Genomic DNA, 19,390 nt, shown 5'->3' with positions numbered 1-19,390 from the left:
GCTGTTCATATTTATATAATTTCAGGCTGTTTTTCTTTAATACGCGCATTTATGTTATTGCCTTTAAACCTACAACCTTACACAAATACATATTAGCTGCGGAAATGAGTATAATATATAATAACGTATAAAAATAAAGAAATATTTACGTGGTAAGTTTGACAGGCTCACTAAAAAAAGCTGCTTTGTAGGATCATTAATATTTCTGTTTGTTAATTAAATATACATATACTTACAATAATGCTTTGTCGCCTATTAAATGTATTAAATATCTTAAAACACTACTGTATTGTATTTTTAAAGAGTTTAACAGAACAGAACGAATCAGAAGTTCATGAATGACAAATACTACAGTTCAGCGATATACCTCACAGACTGAAAAGATATAATTAATGTCATGTATTTTTATTGTTATTAATCGAGATTTATTAATGATAATAATAAAATCATTAATTTATAATTTCCTTAAAACTACCGATGCTAAAAAATATTTCTTTGTTCTACAAAGCCTTTAAACATAGTATATTGAAAATGGTTTTTGTTTATCTTATGTAGAATATTATATTAAAAATAATTGGTAATAGTAATATTTCACTATATTTACCGGAAAGAATTAAATCCAGAATTTGCGCATTTATTAATGTTAACAGCATAAACATGTATTTACATATTGGAAAAGTTAAAATCGTTCTAGAGGAAAAATACAAGCAGTGCTGTTTATTGCTTACAATTAAAAATATATATTTAGTGAAGTAAATAGACATGTTGAGTAACGAGATTCATATTAGCAATCAAATATAAACAATCAATGGTAAAAACTGAAACTTAAAATGTATAAAATATAAATGTCAAGTAAAAATTGTGTATAAGATGGAGAATACATTGAAACACTCCAACGCTCCCCGAACAACGCCTTAAAAACAATGCCTTTCTAGAGCTTCGTGATTTTTTACGCATTAAGCGGGTGGTTGGAAACCACTACATGTGCAAGCATTTGCTCCTCAAAAATTAACCCATATGCAAAGACGAAGGGATCATAACTGGAGGCGTCCGAATTTAAATTCTCATTCAAGTTTGAATTCAAATGCGCAAAAATTATTTTAAGCAATGTATTGCGGCCGCAGTGGCCAGCAATACGAAACATTCTTAAATGAAAACTACAGTTTTTATGACTACAAATGTCCACGAATATTTGGAATATTTCGAAATATATGACATAAGAACTTTTAAACAAAGTCTTTGATAAGCACAAACGGGAGTGTATTTTGTTTAAAATGATTAAGACTAGGTCCAATTTAAAGAGAACCTAAATCGTTGAATAACAATTTGATCATCAAATTTAACTCAAGCTTTCTGGATGATTATTAATAGAAATAAAATAAATAAGGAGGGTGGAGGCTACAGAAACATATGCTGTGGCTATGACCATGATTGTTTCCATTTCATTTCCAAGAAAATTGTTATTATTGTCTATTATTATTGTAAGTAATTCAAACACTGAAAATAAACCGGAAAATGTCGATCTTTCCGATTCTATGAAATAAAAAATGTTTTTAACCTATCTGTGTTGCAAATTATGTTTTTGCCTTTCGTATTATTTACTTTTAAATAAATAAATTATTACTTGCACTACTTTAGTGCCATGTTTATATTTCTGTTTAAAAACTTTTTCGTTAACACCTACAAAAACTACAAGTCGCCAGGTATATTAAATAAATATTATAAATAGTGTATTTAATTATAGTATTTAGTATAAATACATTTAGTTAAATAATATTTATGGATTACATTCCAAAATTAATTTCATTATAATCTGGGCTCAAACGTCAGCACAACACTGCAAGCTTGCCGCCATTTTGTGTTTTCGTCCGCCTCAACTCGGTGTGTGAATCGTATGATTTTAATTTGTATGTGACAGGATTTGCGTTACATGTTAGTGATATTATCTAGTGTTTCGTAATGTTTTCTGCCTTTTTGGCGTGTTTGAAATTAATCTTGTAGTTTATTAGTAGGTAAGTCTGTGAATAGATGTTTATCGTTGCGAAGCGCTAGTTGTACAACACTTTAATTTCCTACCATTATTATTACAAGTTATACGGCGTACATATTTTATACTTAAGCTTACATATGTACTTCCTAATATTTTACAAATAACTATTAGTATTCCAAACAAGTTTACTTAATCAACCTTTTTTGGATTCATACATGGTATTTATTTATATTTTACAAGAAGCTTATTTTTTAAAGTTATATAAAACATGTGGGGATTTATGAATATGTTATAATATCATCTCAGACTAATAAATTCTTAGATACTGTTGTTAAAACACGAAAACACGTGCGGTTGTAATTTGCCGGAATTGCTTAATCTATCACTAACCTAAAATCGGCAATGTTATTTAAAACTTTCTAATGCGTCGTCATAAATTATATAGAAATATTAAAAATGCTCGAACTATCTTTGTAATTAGGTATATTGAAGTAATGTTCTAAGGCAATTTTTCAACACCCGGAAAGAATCCTGAATAATTTAGCAGTTGACTTCACTTGGGCTATTAGATGCTATTACAATATCTAATGTTATATTGTATACCTCTATATCCAACATAACTTTATGACAACCAAATAATACCAAATGTTATTTACTGTTTTATATATGTAACAAACTAGGCATTCCAGCAGCTTGGACATAAATCCTGTCAGATCCATGGTCCACTCCGTTGTTGCTGACTAAGTTCAGATTAGGCAAGGGAGCCATGTACTTAATACTGGTTTATATGCTCTGAATGTTCAATTTTAGGCAGTAAACAGGTTGTGGCAGAAAGATATTGTAAGCCTTCGGCATATGAAGATATAATCTTCATTATGTAGGTCATGTATAATTTATAAACAGAGTGTAGTTCTTACAGTGGGTCTGTTGAAGATTTAAAATCAGAAAGTATAAGTTTGTTGCTGATCTATAAAGAATTTATCATGATATCAGCTGATAGATGCCCACTGCAAGGCATTAGCTTCCTCCATAGATTCTCACCATTACTGGTGAAGCACTTCCTGCAAGAGCAATAAGGTTTACAATGGATTTATGTTTCACCATAATTTGGGATGAATGGTTTATATAATAATAATTTAATTGCTATCAGAAATCTTGTCTTTGAAAGGTGTCTGGTATGCAAGTGTTTGTATTTCTCACTGATCTGTGAAGAATTTTAGTGATGATCTTTGTAGAACACAATGTGATCTCTCCTACAGTTAACATCATGCGAGATGGTGATATCGCAACCTCATGTTCAGACACTACTTAATGAATTTCTAGTTTATTATTTGAGTTTTTCTTGCTTTTTATAAGTCTAGTCTATAAAGGACTAAACCACACTATCCGACGTATATTTGAAACCTGCTCCTTAGAATTCTGTTTTGCTCATACATTTATATAAGAACAAACAAAACAGCTTAATATGTCAAAACATTCAAAACAATTTTTAATGCAAGCTTTATGTTCCTTTATATTCATATTAGATCTATTCTACAACTCTATCTTTGTATTTGTTATTTTGGATATTTATAAAATATTTAAAAAAATGGACATGATACAATTCAGTGTATTTACTTTACAAAAAAATGTTTCTGGATGTATTAATTTAAAATCATAATATAATATTAACCCTGATAGTTCATTTGCTAAGCATTTTTATTACAATAAAACAAAAAAAGGAGTTATTTGACCATCACCTGCCAAAATACGAGATAGGTGTTGTATATTTTTTGTCAGTGGCGTTAGTAAATAGCATTTATAGTTTTACCAGATTTTAAATAGTACTACATTACCTGATGATAGATAATGCACATAGACATTTGGAAAGAGACAATTGGCTAATTTCTACTTCATAGAACATTATAGAGATGTCTGTTGAAATACAACAACCGACAAAACATCACATAGGTAGTGCTCTACGAAGCCGAAATTAGCAGATTGTCTCTTTCAAAAGGTTTATGTGCAATATTTATCACCAGGTACTGTATATGGTATCTGTATTGTAATTCGCTAGCTATTACAATACAAATTCCACCAGATTAGGGTGACATTGAACTTTAAGATAGCATTGAGAAGTGACTGGGCACAAGGATTACCATGAAATGACCTAGATCTAAAATATAGGGCTGTCACTTGAAACATGTATAGCATTACAATTGAGTAGCAGAGAGATTGGAACCTCATGTATATGTACATATTTCTCATTTATGGATAATATCAGCTGCAGAAGTTAAATCTTTAAAAGGAAGTCTTCAAGCTTTGATACCTATAAGACGTTTCGGGCTAGATCACAGACTTATTAAGACTAGGGGCCACTCAGGCAAATCATGAACTAATGGCGGGTCGGCCGCCAGAAGTATAGGTAATTAAATTTTTTTGGTTTTATTCTGGAATAGAATTAAATATTTTTCGAATGTACGAGAGTATTATTTTTGCTGTCGGCGGGCCACCAGTATTCGACCGGCGGGCCGCGGTCTGTGCATCCATAGGCTAGATGGTATCTGCTTCCTGCTTTCTCACACAACCAGTTTATGCAGTCGGGCAAAAAAAAAACTTTAGATTTGAGTTATTTTCGATCTTAAACATCTTTCTAGATTATTAGTCTGAGATTTAATTATACATTTTAAGTAATTATCTAATGAAACATAAAATTACTATTAATTGTTACTTATTTTTATTATGACGATATATTAATAATTCAGCATACCGTTAATAGCTAGATAAGGTTAGCTGTGAATTTTTGGTTAAGAGATTATGGAAATGGCTTCAATGAACTACATATATATATATATATATGATATAAAGATCATTAACTTTTGAAATTTCTATTCTATATAAACAGGTTTAGTTTGATACTCGCACACTCCTGTTTCAATGTTCTTTAACATGTGTATATCATAGTGCTTCAGCTTTAAGTACAATATCATATGAATATCACATCTTTCAGAATCCTAAGTTCAGTTCTGTATTTATATTATTACAAATATGTTTGATGTTGTAGTAACTTTACTAAATATAGATATATAAATGGATTGACATTTCATTCAACTGGCAAATATTAATGATAAAGCAACTTACATGTATTTTATTTAGGTAACATGATCCACTTGTCTTATATATGTAACATATGTAAATTGGATAAAATAGGTCTATATTGATGACCTAAAAAATACAACCACATACAACCAAAAAGATAAATTTTAAATCCAGGAAAAGGGCCAAACAGTTTTGAATTCAATATGATTTTAAGAATATTATTCTGCACAAGTTGGATACAGTGTTTTATATACTTATATTTGTTATTCAAATGCTAAGATTTTACACATAATAGTAAAACAACATATAGATATATAAATGCCATTTTGCAATACATTTGAAAGTTTATCAAACATAAATTAGTTAAGAGAACCCCACAACAGTATAAATACAGTGATAAATGTAATGTTTATTATATGAAAAAATAATAAAATTGCCTTAAAAGAATAACTGTCTATTTGGTAGGTTCTTGATTTCACCAATATTCCGAACCTTTCCAAAGTATATGGTGTATAGAATCAATAATACTATTTATTTATTAATACTTTTCATTATACACACTAGAATATATACTATATAGAATATTTACTATATATATATATATATATATATATATATATATATATATATATAGAATATATAGTTGCATAATAGTAAAGAAAAAGTACAATAGGAGGTCTTATTACACGAAGCAACTTTAGACAACCAAGGTATGGAAAAATTAGAGGGATAAGTAATGCATAGTAAATGTGTATATATAGACAAAACATACATACATATAGATACACATGTATATAGCTTACAATTATTCTTATATACTTATAATACATAATTATAAATACAATAATAAATAAAAACATCATACCAACTTTGATCGCATTTGTCTCAGAAAGAATAAAGAAACTGTGAAAGTAAAAAAAAGAGAATAAATAATTAATGGTTTATTTAATGTACATAATATAAAAATTTTAACTTTTCGGAGGTGGTTTAGGAAAGCAAAGCCATAAGAATAAATATTTGTTTCAATGTTTCACAGTGTGGGAATATATTGTTCTAACTTCTGTTTTAAAAATGTTTGCCAATGTGATCCATAAAAATAATACCTAAAAAATTAACGGACTTTGTCGTGGTCTTTTAGATCAGCTGTATTTGAAACCTTCATAGCGACATATAAGTTTTAGGAGGACATTACATACATAAAAGATTGGTAAAGAACACTTGTAATGTACTTGTTGTTAGACAATTATATATGATGTTGTGTATATGTTTGTTTGTTAATGATACCTATTTTGTAGGTCAAATTACTCGAATCAAAAAAATGGAAAGGCTGTTTCAATTTTTATAGGTACAGCGGTGAAAATGAGTGTCATCATAAGACTACAGAACCTTCCATGGTCGGCCAATGCCCTGGACATTAGGAATTTCTTTCGGGGGCTCTCCATTCCCGAAGGCGGGGTTCACATCGTAGGAGGCGAGCTCGGAGATGCATTCATTGCTTTCAGGTAGCTATAATACGCACCATTCTCAAGTATATATAAAAACTGGAGTTTTTTTTTATCTTTAGATAAATATTGTTTGTCTGTACAAACTGTACCCATTATGAAACACTAAAACTGCTTCTATTATAGATTTATGTTGATATAAGTATTCTTTAGTATAAGATATTTAAATAAATGGAGTTTTACAAGAACTGTCTTTATACCTAAAAAAAATAATGACTATTAAAAAAATACTGGAACAATGGAAATGTATTCGTTGCACAATAATAAACCTATTTACTTAAAAAAATCTCAATGCGGTCAAGCGGTGAATATATCCTGTTTTTAATTTACAACAAACTTGAAAATAAATTCTCGCTTGGAGGAATTGAGAGGATGCATTTATATATATAAATGGCACGTACGCCTGGCACAGATAACATATACTTGAAAATATTTCATAGTTTAATGGTTTCATAGTACGGTACTACACCATTAGTACTCTTTATATTGTTTAGTAAGTAGATAATCAATATTAGATTCTCACTTAATGGCATTACTGTGATAAACATGGTATTGTATATAGTAAGTATATTATCAATAAATAATATTATTTAAGACTTCAATGAGAATTATAAATATGATCACATCATGATTTATTTAACGAAAACTATACATTTAAATGGATATGGGCTTCATATCTTGCAGTTTTATAACTACCCGCAACTATGTATTTTGTTCTTTCACTATGGGAACATTGGATTTATTCAACAAATATAGGTTTTATCCTCTAAATCTCAAATCAACAATACCCAACCTGCGATAAATGGACCCCATTGAGAGTACATAAATAATATTAGAGGAAATATATAAAAAAAATGGTACAGTTCTGTATACTTGGTTGGTATCAGGTAAATATTATGGTTAAAATTGAAAACCTGTGAAGATACCACGAGGAGATGTACACATAAAATAATATTTTTCATAAGTTACCTGATTTTAAAAAATATTTTACAATAACACCAGAAGACTAAATATTTCATGGATGGATACAATATGTTACTTTCCTAGATAGGATGGATATGTATTCTAACTTTACTCATGTTAGTAAGAATTAAAATGGTATGTCTAAGTGAGGGTAGTCCTATAAGTGATTGTTAGAAATCGAGGGTATTTGAAAAGGTGTCATACACCACACATAGATACAGTTTTAATGACTCATTTAGGTACGTGCTGCAATAGTGATCTGAGTTTTAACCCTTTCCACTCCAATGTCGAGTGTCACTCGACACTGATTTTGTTCCACAAGCTCCACTGTCGAGTGATACTCGACATGGTGTAATACTTCTTTTTGCGGAAAATTTTATTTTATTTAAAAATTTTGTTACTAAAATGTTTGAATCACGAATGAATGAAACATATTCTAGAATCGCAAGATACTGTAATTCAATTAAATTTTATCGATGCTACATAACAGCCTTGGAGTGGAAAGGATTAAGATATATAATGTGTGTTAAGTGTTTATTGGGTTTGATCTCTTTTCTCACTATCATGTGATTAATCAGAACGTTGGACTACAGTAAAATGTTAGAGAGAATTCTCCATTGAGTATATCTGTACGTTTATTGGAACTTTTTGGAGGTATAAATGGCGCCTCAAAATTTATTACTTCTTCAGCCGGTTCCTCAGCTGTGGGATCGTCAGCAGGCACGGCTGGGTTTGATCTAATTCATAAAACCTTACACTTGTATATACCATTTACAATTGCTATCAAGAATTTAGGCATCGAAGATGACATCAGTCTGGATTCCTAAAGCAATTGTATATTATATCATAACATTAACTTCGTTGTGTTTTATAGTACCATGCGATAAATATTGCATATCGACCTTTGGAAAGAGACAATCGGCTATGGCATCGTAGATCATTATCTCTGTCCCACACTACCTATGTGACGTTTTGTCAGTCGTGCGACAGATATAACGCTATACGAAGCCGAAATCAGCCGATCGTCTCTTTCCAATGTTCGATGTGCCATATTTATTGCCGTGTACTGTAGTCCTTAGTAATGGCCAATTGAAAATTCTACTCGTAACTGTATTTTTCGATATAAAAAAATAATAACGAAATATCTCGTATATGTAAAAAATATATTTGTGGGTAAATCAAAAAAAAAAAAAACACTAGAGATGCAATGGATTTAGTTAACAATTAATGATTTCATATCTATTTAGTATAAAAATTTATGGGGGATCAATGTAGGCGTTGATCTCTGAATATATTCTGAACTTGTGGTAAAGAAGGTAAGTGTATAAATAAAAATTATATTTAGGAGGTATTTATTGGCTGGATGAAATAAATATGTGGTGGGCACTGTATTGAAGAAATTTTATAATTCTATAGCATAAGAATAAATTACGCGTGTATTTTATTGACCCATGTGTCGCTATTCAACGAAATTGATCAAATATCTAAAGATTGCAATACACGCTACACGATACGATTTGAAGGTTTGCAATCAAAAGGACCTGCTTGCCTAGTCACAGGATGAATTTAAACGGCGATGTTCAAATTAAAAAATCAATGCAAACGTTTATCTCTATAAATTATTTAATCCCATTTATAAAATGCATTTAACCCTGTAATAAAAGTCTACTTTTATTATAAGGTTAAATGAATACTTTTGGACGAGGCAATAGATTTATGGATATTATCTTCTCAGCTAAATGGTGTATCATACATATATCTACCACCAAATTATAAATCTATATGTTACTTGAACTAAAATTATAATCCTTGTGTAACACTTCGACTCTGCACTAAATATCTCGTGTCTAAAGTGGAGGACATAGGTAAAATAACGACCAGGAGACGAAAAACATAAGATCTGGTTCTCATACCAACTGAGGGTTGAAACAAATACGAAAGTTCTAGGGACAACTGTTCATATGAGTCAATATCTCATCAATATACAGGTAGTATTTCCATCATTAAAAAAGCAATTAAATTTTCTATAGCGCTGACTTACTATACCAATGGTAGTTAAACTTAACTGAAACTAAATTGTTTACAGTGTAATTACAAATAAAAAAAATTAAAATTGGGTCAGAGTGTCTGTGCGAATGTTATAAATACCATAATCGTCAAAGAACATTTTTGTAACGGTCAATCGTTTTTAGATACGTTCATTTAAAATATATAAAAACTCTCGTTGACTCACTTCTTATATTCAATGTCCTTTTTTGCAACTTTTGATAAAGGTTACTATTTCATCTAACAATTTATTGTACGCTACTTGGCTTTTTAGTTTATAACCATTTTAACAGTCACCGCCATTTTACCATCATATTATTCAATATCTATTTTTCCGTGACAATACCTTATGTAGAAGATCTAACCGCGGCGGAGCCAATGACTTATACAGGATTCCTACCTGCGAAACCTTACGGTTTTTTAACGTCAAAACTGCGGGAAGATTTCGAAAACCACCGTAGTTTCAACTACGCAGGTCTTGTGTCAAGACCACCTACGGTAGAGCGATCAATAAACATCCAAATCTAACTAAACTGAATCTAAGCAAAAATAATCTAGAAATGACAACTGTGACAATTACATTGAATCACGTCTGAAAGTACTTCGAGTGTTTCGTTTTACACAAATACAAACCAAGGGATAAAACAACACAAAGGATACAAAATCTTAAACCATCGACTCATCCAAATGCTTCGTGTATAATTGCGTCTAGACTTCTAATTGATCACGTTCAACTGATTTATTACCAATTTTATGATGAACTCTTCTCAGCTCCTACACCATGTTGTGTAACTACGAAGTCCATCACCAATGTTACGAGTAAAGCTAACCACTTACCATCTGATGTCATTCATCACGTAATTGTCCAAAACCAGTAAATCCCAAAGTGGTCCACGAGAACGTAGACCAAGTCGGCGTGATAATAAAATGGAGGTACGCAATTCGTTTGCAGTTCATGAAAATTTACCTGCTTTCGATAGTGAAGACCTAGATGTTAGCTTGGCTTCACCTGTCAATGTAAGTAGATAACACTTCCCGGAGCGGGACTGTTACTTGTAAAGACTTGCATATTTCAGTTATCTTTGACGACACTTGCAAAGTGCCGTCTCCGTCCGCAATGCGTGTTCAGACTTGCAAAGGCACAAAATACGACTTGTGGTGTGTGCAGTCTTGTATAAACATGTGTGATTCTTTACCAATATAAATGCGAATGTCAACGATAAAACAGAAATTTCCATAGTTAGTACATACATTTTTGTCGAGTAGGGACAGTATGGTAGATCCACTAAAAGCAGTAAAATAATGAAAGTTATTCGTCGTATCTGTAAGAAAAAGTCTGCAAACCCTTGCCCGTAAAAATCTCACCGAAGATCACCTACGAATGTGTAAAATAGGTTATTGTTTTAACAACAAAACATGCACTTTATTCTGCAATGATTTAAACTAAAATACCTAATAATTATTAAATCGTCGTGCTGAAAACATCTTTGATATTGCATAGAAATATCGCTTTGTGATGCCGGTATAAAAGTCTCTTTATTGCTTCGGAGATTCTATAAAAACACGTCAATGGTTTTCAAATCCATCCATCAGCGATCTTTCTATCTAATAGACAACAAATTTCTGTAGGGTACTCGTATATTTTATGTGATATAGGAATACGTCGTGTTTTCTATGAATTTCTTTTTATCTAGGATTGTCAAAGATTCGGTGCCCAGAGATCTATTTTTAAGACACGTTATATCATATACCAGAAGAACAGTTTTATCATCAAAAGGACTTTAATATGGATACTGCTAATTGGATTTTTTGGAAATCGCTCGTAGAACCTTTCATGTTAAGCTGTGAATACTAAACATTTTTATTTTTGAACATTTTCTATGGTATTCGGTATTTTCAAATACTCAAATTTCTGATCGATAATCACACTAATCATCATCACCATATCATCATCATTATGGACATCCATTGCTAGACGCAGATCTATGTAGGTTTCCAATAACACTGGTGTGACGCGGCTTGCATCCAGGGACTTATAAGGTTGTCTGTCCACACTAAAAATATTTTTAAATTCCAAATTCAAATTCCGGCCTATTAACAATCACGCTAGTCATCATTTCAATCGAATGACGCCTACTAAGCGTAAGCTATCCTTATAGATTTCCTGTAACACCTGCAGAAGGAGGTCTATATCCAGGTAATAGAATAAATAACGCATGACATGAATGATTATAAATTGAAGACCCAGTAAGTTGATGATATACTTTTGAATCTTGAGTCAACTACAGTGGTAAGGTATGCTGCAAATTAAAATCAAAAATTCTTTTTTTAAAATACTATGGATACATCTCTTATTGATGTAAAGTTATGTCTACCAGCTAGCCGGATTAAATGCCTCTGTCTTGAAAATAACACGCGAAAAACAACTGCGTGAATATGTAATTTGAAATATAAAATTATATTACATATTTAATAAAGATAGAAATACCTGTTGACGACCACAATTTAATTAGGAAATATCTGTAACGATGAATTCTGACTGAAATGAACCAAAATAATTCTAGTTAATTTCATAAATAATAATGCGTAGTTCTTCTTGGGATTGAGGGGCGGTTGTTAGTACAGGCTCCTCGCCTCTTAACAGGTAATCTGATGTAAGAAAAACACTAGCCGGATGCTTAAAACGTATAATATAATATCACAGAAGAAATCTTAATCTAAGTTACAATTATTTCCTTTATTGTACAGCGGTTGAAGCGACGCGTCTGTTCGGTAGCGCGGCGTCAGAGAGAGCGAGATGTACAGAGTGTAAAAGAGAGGCGAAAAACAAATGCGTTCTTAGATAATGAATTTGGGTGCGTTCTAATGATCGCCTCAGGCTATTATTTAACTTCTAACGCTTCGATGGTTCATTTGTTTGAAAACTATGCTACGCTGTGGATCAAATTTTTTTTTCAAGTTATTTCTACAGGTTTAACATTTTGATAGTCGTGGTGTGATATGTAATTAAATAATTTGTAATTTGTTTTTATGGTTAAATAATTTTTGATCATTTCTTTATGGTGAGGTTAGGTTAAGCTACATAAAAGGAACAATTCTATCAAATTGAATGAAATTACTAGAGGCTTCAAAAACGGGACTTGGAAATCTACAAATGCTAGATTTACTTGGCAACAATTTTGTCCTGCACCATTACCAAAAATTAGTAAATGAGGTAGTCTGTAAACGTATGTCAAATACAAACGAACACGTAGTTTTAAACCTCAAAGAATATAAGCACCTCAACTTGTATAACTGACAATGTTTCTATAAGCATTTAATGGAATCAGGCGTTACCTTGCGGAAATCCATCCAAAGTAAGAAAAGGACCAATATACAGCCACCTCCGCACATGCAGTGGTAGTCGTGCAACAAATGCACCGCCCGCCAGCCCGCTGATAAATGCGTATGCGGCAAACAATGCGAATCACACAACCGCCACCGCCAAACCACCCAACACGCGTCCCAATCACCCCTCCGCGGGGCATCTTCAGGAGTTATGTTACACCGATTAGTGCCAAACACAGTCTTCAATGTTTTTATAAGCATCTGCAGGTGAACTGAGAGCTGTTATGGTCTACATTCATATCTAAGAATGAAATGTTGCTCTTAACCCTTGGACCTCCAGGGCAACTCGGGAGACTTTAGGAATATACATTTGCATGACAATACAATGGGGAACGGATATTGAACTAAAATGTTGGCTTGAGTTCACCTATGTGTAGACAGATAATACATTAAAAAACTCAGTGACTTTCTCATGAAAAAATCTGTACTCGGATCCGATCTTCACATTTTTTGTCCATTTTTCTGAATACGGTAGATATCGTCCATCGGAACCAACTAAATTATGAAAGCTGCATATGAGATTATAAATCTAGGAATCTGCTCTAAACTTGTACGGGTCTGGGGTAAGTGGGACGTTGAGGGTATGTGAAAATTTCAATAGTAATGGCGGTAATCCTGAAAAGAGATCATTAAAACATTGAACAGTGTTTTATAACATACGTAATGGACCCTCCATTAATCATTTTATGAGTATGTTGTGATTGCAAATTAATATTAAGCACAAATTTAGGATTGACACTAGATAGATTTTCAGAGAATCGAGGCAATTTAGAAAGTAAGTATGAAGATATCAAAATTTGTTCATAAAGTTTTAAAAAGAGGTACGAGAATAAATATATATTGGTAGGCATTGGTCCTTGCAAGTGATAACCAATATCATATTTTTTATCTGGTAACAAAAAGTACGTTGGGACTTAATCAAGCCCTTGTTTCTGCTCCTTAAACTACGAACCATCTGCACCCTGTTTTTAACCTTGGAATCTGTGAATGCCAACGCCAGTGACCTTTCGTCAAGAAAAAGTATATTTCTAATTTGACAAATACCGTCAATGTACAATATTGTCTATGATACTTTTCTCGTTGATAAACATTGTTTTTTCAACAATGCATTAATCTATACAAACAAATAAAATTGAATCTGTTTGTAATTTTAAAATAATTGCTTTTTACTACATCCATATATACGATACATATACGAAAATTATTTTTCTTTTTAATTTTTGTGTCTGTTTATTCTGGCGAATCTCTGAAATATCTGACCTGATTATAAAGGAACTTAGAAGGTAGCTGATGTAATAAGGAGTAACTTAAGTTACTTTTGTTTTAAAAAAAATCCTATAATGTAATCATACCCACAAAATCATTGCGAGCACGCGACGCGGTCGGGGGACAGCTGGTTTTTAATAATGCCGTTTGAAAATAGAACAAAAGTTGTATTATAATAAGTTTCATTCAAAAAAAATATAGCAAAGGTAAGTAAATCGCTATACCTATCTTTGTTATTAAAAGCACATCAAATGACAAATGGAGCAAAGAAAAATAACAGCTGATATGTAAGAAATCATTGTCTTCGTCTCTGTATTTGGTATTTAAATTGTTGATAGGATTTCACGCAGCACAAAACGAGGTCGGCGAGAGAGAACGTTTTCATCATCACCAATATCATCACACATCGCATCATTGTAGGGTCATCATCTAAATAGTTGCCTAACTCTTAAATGTTCTTCTTTCATTATCTTCATTATTTTTGCATCGTTCTGTTGTATATATTGATATAAAGCAAGGTAGTACTCTAAAGGATGTTCATATTACTATCCTCTTTGGATCAATTATGGCAGACTTGTGAATGTCATGACATGAATACCAGTGAAGCCTTATCAGCTGCATCTTTAAATGCAGTGGCAGTCGTGCAACAAAGCGCAGCCCGTTGATAAATGTGCATGCGGCAAACAATGCGAATTACACAACTACCACCGTTAAATCACTCAACACGTGTTTCATCCCTCCACGGGGCATCTTCAGGAGTTATGTTACACCGATTAGTGCCAAACACAGAGTGCATCTTAAAACTTATGATTTATATGGCCACTTTCTTCAATATTCAGTTTATTTATATTAATATAGAATTAAATCTCAAAATAAAATTATAATAATAACTTGCAGTGAAATGAATCTGTAGAATTCACCTACTTATGAAATGAAAAAGAATTTTTAGAATGTAATCGAATGAATTTGTACTCACATTTATGCTTTCATACAATGACGTTAAGGTATTTATTGTAAAAATTTATTAAAATGCGTTTACCTGATGCTGAGCGATTTCTACGATATATAGAAAAATAAAACTACCCCACAGTACTGATAAAGGCTGACCACATCGAGGTGTATTAACCGTTTGCCGTCGCCATTTTGGACCGGATGAGGTAGCAAGTCGTCGCGATTTTCGCGAATGTGTCGGGCGTGTTATAGGTACAATAGAATTACGAAAGGTCATCATCAACAGTTTCAGAATCTTCTCAACTACCAGTAAGGCATTCCTATCGTTTGGAGCCAATGTAATGTAACATAAACACCGTTGTCGCCGCTCACGCGCCTTCTGACTTGCAACCCGAATAGCTGAGACGCCTTCCGACCGCAAGATTTGAATCTTCAGATCTTACTTACATGCTAACGTTAGCAAATACAAATATTTGTGTGATGTAAGTGATTTTAGCTTTAATCAATATCGTCAGAGCTGTATATGCTTCTCTAACTTCATTGAATAGAATGTAAAGCTAAATCAAAATGTCAACTATCTAATCTCGGTATGCTGTCATAAGAGAAAGTCAATATTTGTTTAGCTTATTATTGTGAATACAAAATAACATCAACGCACGCGGGAGGTGCAGAGGGTATGCAGAGATTTTATAAATTCAGTCGCTTTGGAGCGTTTCAGAAGATCGGACGTTTTTTTGAAAGAATACTCTGCAATAAAATAAATTTACACGATCAATTAAGGCGAACATTTTTCCGATTTGAAGATCCTATTGACAGTGGTTATTTTAATGTATTACGCAATAGTACAAAATCAAGGTAGATTAATATCTAAGCGCTCATTAATATGAGCGCTTAGAAACGTTTCTTTTTTTTTCTGGATGCTAAAATCTGATGTCTGAAATCCTGAGACTTATTCTATCGTATTTCCTTTTCAACTCATGCTACTTAGATTATTATGCAAAACGCGTTGACAAGTTAAACTACCCTCATTTAAAATTGGTCACCTATAATCTCTATTTTGTAATACCATACTAAAAGAAATCAATATGTGTTGTTGCGAGCAATATCAACTGTGTATTTAAGTATAATCGATCTAAACATGTAAACATTGTGGCGATATTTACAGACTCTTACCCTACAAGTATAATTTTACAACGTTACTGCACGCAAATGAAAAATGGAATCATCATATATAACACAAGACCGAAAAGTGTCCACCTAGTTCGAAATGGTCCTGAATGGTGCACACTAATTCCCACAGGAAATTCCAACAGTGGGAACAATTCAAGGAAAAGAATACAACAGAAATCGTAGACAAAATATTATAACTATATTTTATTGAATCAGGCGTTATCTTGCGGAAGTCCATTCTAAGTAAGAAAAGGACCAATATTTAGCTACTTCCGCACATGCAGTAGTAGTCGTGCAACAAAGTGCACCGCCCGCCAGCCCGCTGATAAATGCGTATGCGGCAAACAATGCGAATCACACAACTGCCACCGCCAAATCACTCAACACGTGTTTCACCCTTCCACGGGGCATCTTCAGGAGTTATGTTACATCGATTAGTGCCAAACACAGTCATATTATAACTAGTTTTGTCTCTATGATTGACTACCACATTGTAGATATCTTTGATATTTTCCCAAATTCCTTCCACCCTCACTAAGTGTTTCGTTATTTCGTTTTAAGTGCTAGCACTTATAGTGTGAACAGCTAAGGAGTGGAACAAACTACCGACTATTACTTAGGAGTCTTCAAGACACTTATTTTCTGTAGATGTAGGTGCTATTAGCCCAGAGGGTTTTACATCATCTGAGCTGAATTCACGGAGCGGAAGGGTCCGTGAACTTAAAATTTCAAGGCAATAGTGAATAGGTTTCTTCTATGCAAGCATGTAGCATCTTAGACCTCGCTGTAGCTTACCATCAGGCAAAACAGGTCAAATGTTTCGCCTATAAAGGACTAACAAAAATTGATCTACGCGTTTTAATAAACAAAGTTCTGGTGAAAATTAAAACAGCTGGTGATAAGATAAGCGGAAAGATTAAAATGATGGTAAGTGATAAAAACATTCCTTCTATATCGTGTACACTGCTGATCAAAAGTTTGTTGAAAATTGTTTTGGTTTTGTTTGATTGTAGGTGGTTTGTTTAATCAACAATGCGTATAACATATTACAATAACTATCATAGATTTCTTGAATGATCCTCATTAGTTTTAGAGACTTTTACAGTAAAATAATTTAAAAAAAGACGTAAAATAAATCACCCAGGAGTTCTTTAACGACAAAGAAATATTCAGAAATTTTTTTGGGTACAGATTGTCATTCATGCCCTGTTGGCATTACAGACTCTTTGATCTTGAAAGGATATGGCGTAGATGTTCCTTTAAACCTCGGTTTTAGTGGTAAAGGGAACTCTACCTTGGAGCCTCGGTTCAGGCTTGTAGGGTCCAGGATTAAGCCGTTGAGTTCTTGAATCGCTTGGCTGAACGCCTCATGGAGTTCTTTGCGTGGGTCCTGGGTCCCGCGTAACATTTCGACTCAAGGCCAACCGCAAGTGACAAATTTTGACTTACAAGGCAGACGTAACAATAATAGGTATACTATTTGTTATTGCAATAAGCAAATTAAATATGTTGTCATTACTGGTGGATTCAACATTTTGTACATACGAGTATCTTACATCGTGTAGTAATATAACAAAGACAGTTCGTAGATTAAAAGTTTGTCTAATTCTTATCATGTACTTGTTTTATTGTTCTGGTTTATTTAAACATTTTAACTATGAGTTAATATTTTAAATGAGAACTGTGTTATTCTTAAGTTTAAGACCTGGAAATATACAATTAGGTATAGACATTACAATCTCTAACACTATATTTGTGGCACTCAACCTTTTGTGCATAAAGACCACAAATTCATATTAGCCATAACACTTATTCTCTGTTGATGTTAATGCTGTTAGCCCGAAGGCTTTTACAGCTTCATCGGCGCGAAAGATGACGTGAACTTGAAAACTAAAAAGGCTTTAGGGCGCGTACTAGTTGCACGAAGTAAAATGCTCTACCCGAGTAGAGCTGTGTATTGAATGTCTAGATGTTGTGTGCATGCAGATTGGGATCGCAGCGTGGACCATAGGCGAGCCGAGGATCCATGATAACGGGCAGCGAGAATATATGGGAAAAAAACTCTAGTAACGATTTCGTAGGCTTGCTTCAAAATTAAACAATTACGAACGAAATCGTTCAAGATCGACCCAACCAGTCAAATCATCCGCGGCCACAGAGTCTTTTATACAAAAAAAATATAGGTGGTTTAATGACCTTGTAGCGATTCTATGGATCATATAGACCTGGTAAAATAACATAATGGGCGTGAAATTATAAGTTATATTAAATAAAATTATGTTTGAAGAGCCAACAATATAAGCAAGCCTGGACTGCAGTGTATATATATAATCAACTATATGTAGTGACAACAAAACAGTGATTGTTAAATGGAATCAGGCGTTAAGTTGCGGAAGTCCATCCTAAGTAAGACAAGGATCAATATTTAGCCACTTCCGCACATGCAGTGGTAGTCATGCAACAAAGTGCATCGCCCGCCAGCCCGCTGATAAATGCGTGCATGTTGTATGACTACCACTGCATGTGCGGAAGTGGCTAAATATTGGTCCTTTTCTTACAGTGATTGGTGTTAAATTTGCCACCTAATAAACTTGCAAACTAGACTTTCGGAAGGTGACACGATTATAAACAATAAAGGCAAAGTTTGGTATGCAACGGTTAATTTTGGGTAGTTTGTAGCTGCCTACCTACTCAGAGGTATTGTGTATTTTATTAAAATTATTTCACTAAAGGAAGAACATTCAAAAGTATAAAAGTATTCTCGAAGACGTAAACATCTTCAAAATCAGCTTTTCACACAGAGGGTCCTTCATGGGTTTGGGTGTAAGCTTATATAATGTAGTTCCACGAGATATCTTATACTTTCCATATCTTAGTTTTATATCTAAAACTAAAAGTATATTATTAAATAAATCTTATTATAGCATTCCATAGTTTTTTGTTGATCTAAATGTGTGGATCTTGATTTGTTGACTCATTTATATGGTTGTTATTATAACGTACACATTAAACATTTTTAAATTTCATTTAAAAATAG

At 32.8% G+C, this 19,390-nt stretch overlaps 2 protein-coding genes across 2 annotated transcripts in view; one reads left to right on the top strand and one right to left on the bottom strand.

Annotated features, from left to right (window-relative positions):
* Positions 1 to 354, bottom strand: part of LOC137924431 (sex-lethal homolog) — a 40,446-nt gene extending 40,092 nt beyond the window's left edge. Inside the window, exon 1 of the mRNA XM_068767835.1 lies at positions 237 to 354. The gene's annotated coding sequence lies outside the window, so the exon portion shown is untranslated. The remainder of the gene's footprint in view (positions 1 to 236) is intronic.
* A 1,504-nt stretch (positions 355 to 1,858) lies between these two features.
* LOC137923956 (RNA-binding protein 12) overlaps positions 1,859 to 19,390 on the top strand; it is a 32,767-nt gene continuing 15,235 nt past the window's right edge. Inside the window, exons 1-2 of the mRNA XM_068767218.1 lie at positions 1,859 to 2,012; positions 6,414 to 6,570. Coding sequence (XP_068623319.1) covers positions 6,428 to 6,570 — 143 coding nt within the window. The 5' untranslated portion in view covers positions 1,859 to 2,012; positions 6,414 to 6,427. The remainder of the gene's footprint in view (positions 2,013 to 6,413; positions 6,571 to 19,390) is intronic.

Source organism: Battus philenor, unplaced genomic scaffold (assembly GCF_028537555.1).
Source record: "Battus philenor isolate CCGP_79_NKW_IND1 unplaced genomic scaffold, ilBatPhil1.0.hap1 SCAF_23, whole genome shotgun sequence".
NCBI lineage: Eukaryota > Metazoa > Arthropoda > Insecta > Lepidoptera > Papilionidae > Battus > Battus philenor.
Note: the sequence above shows the minus strand (reverse complement) of the source record. Positions and strands in the feature narration are given on the sequence as shown.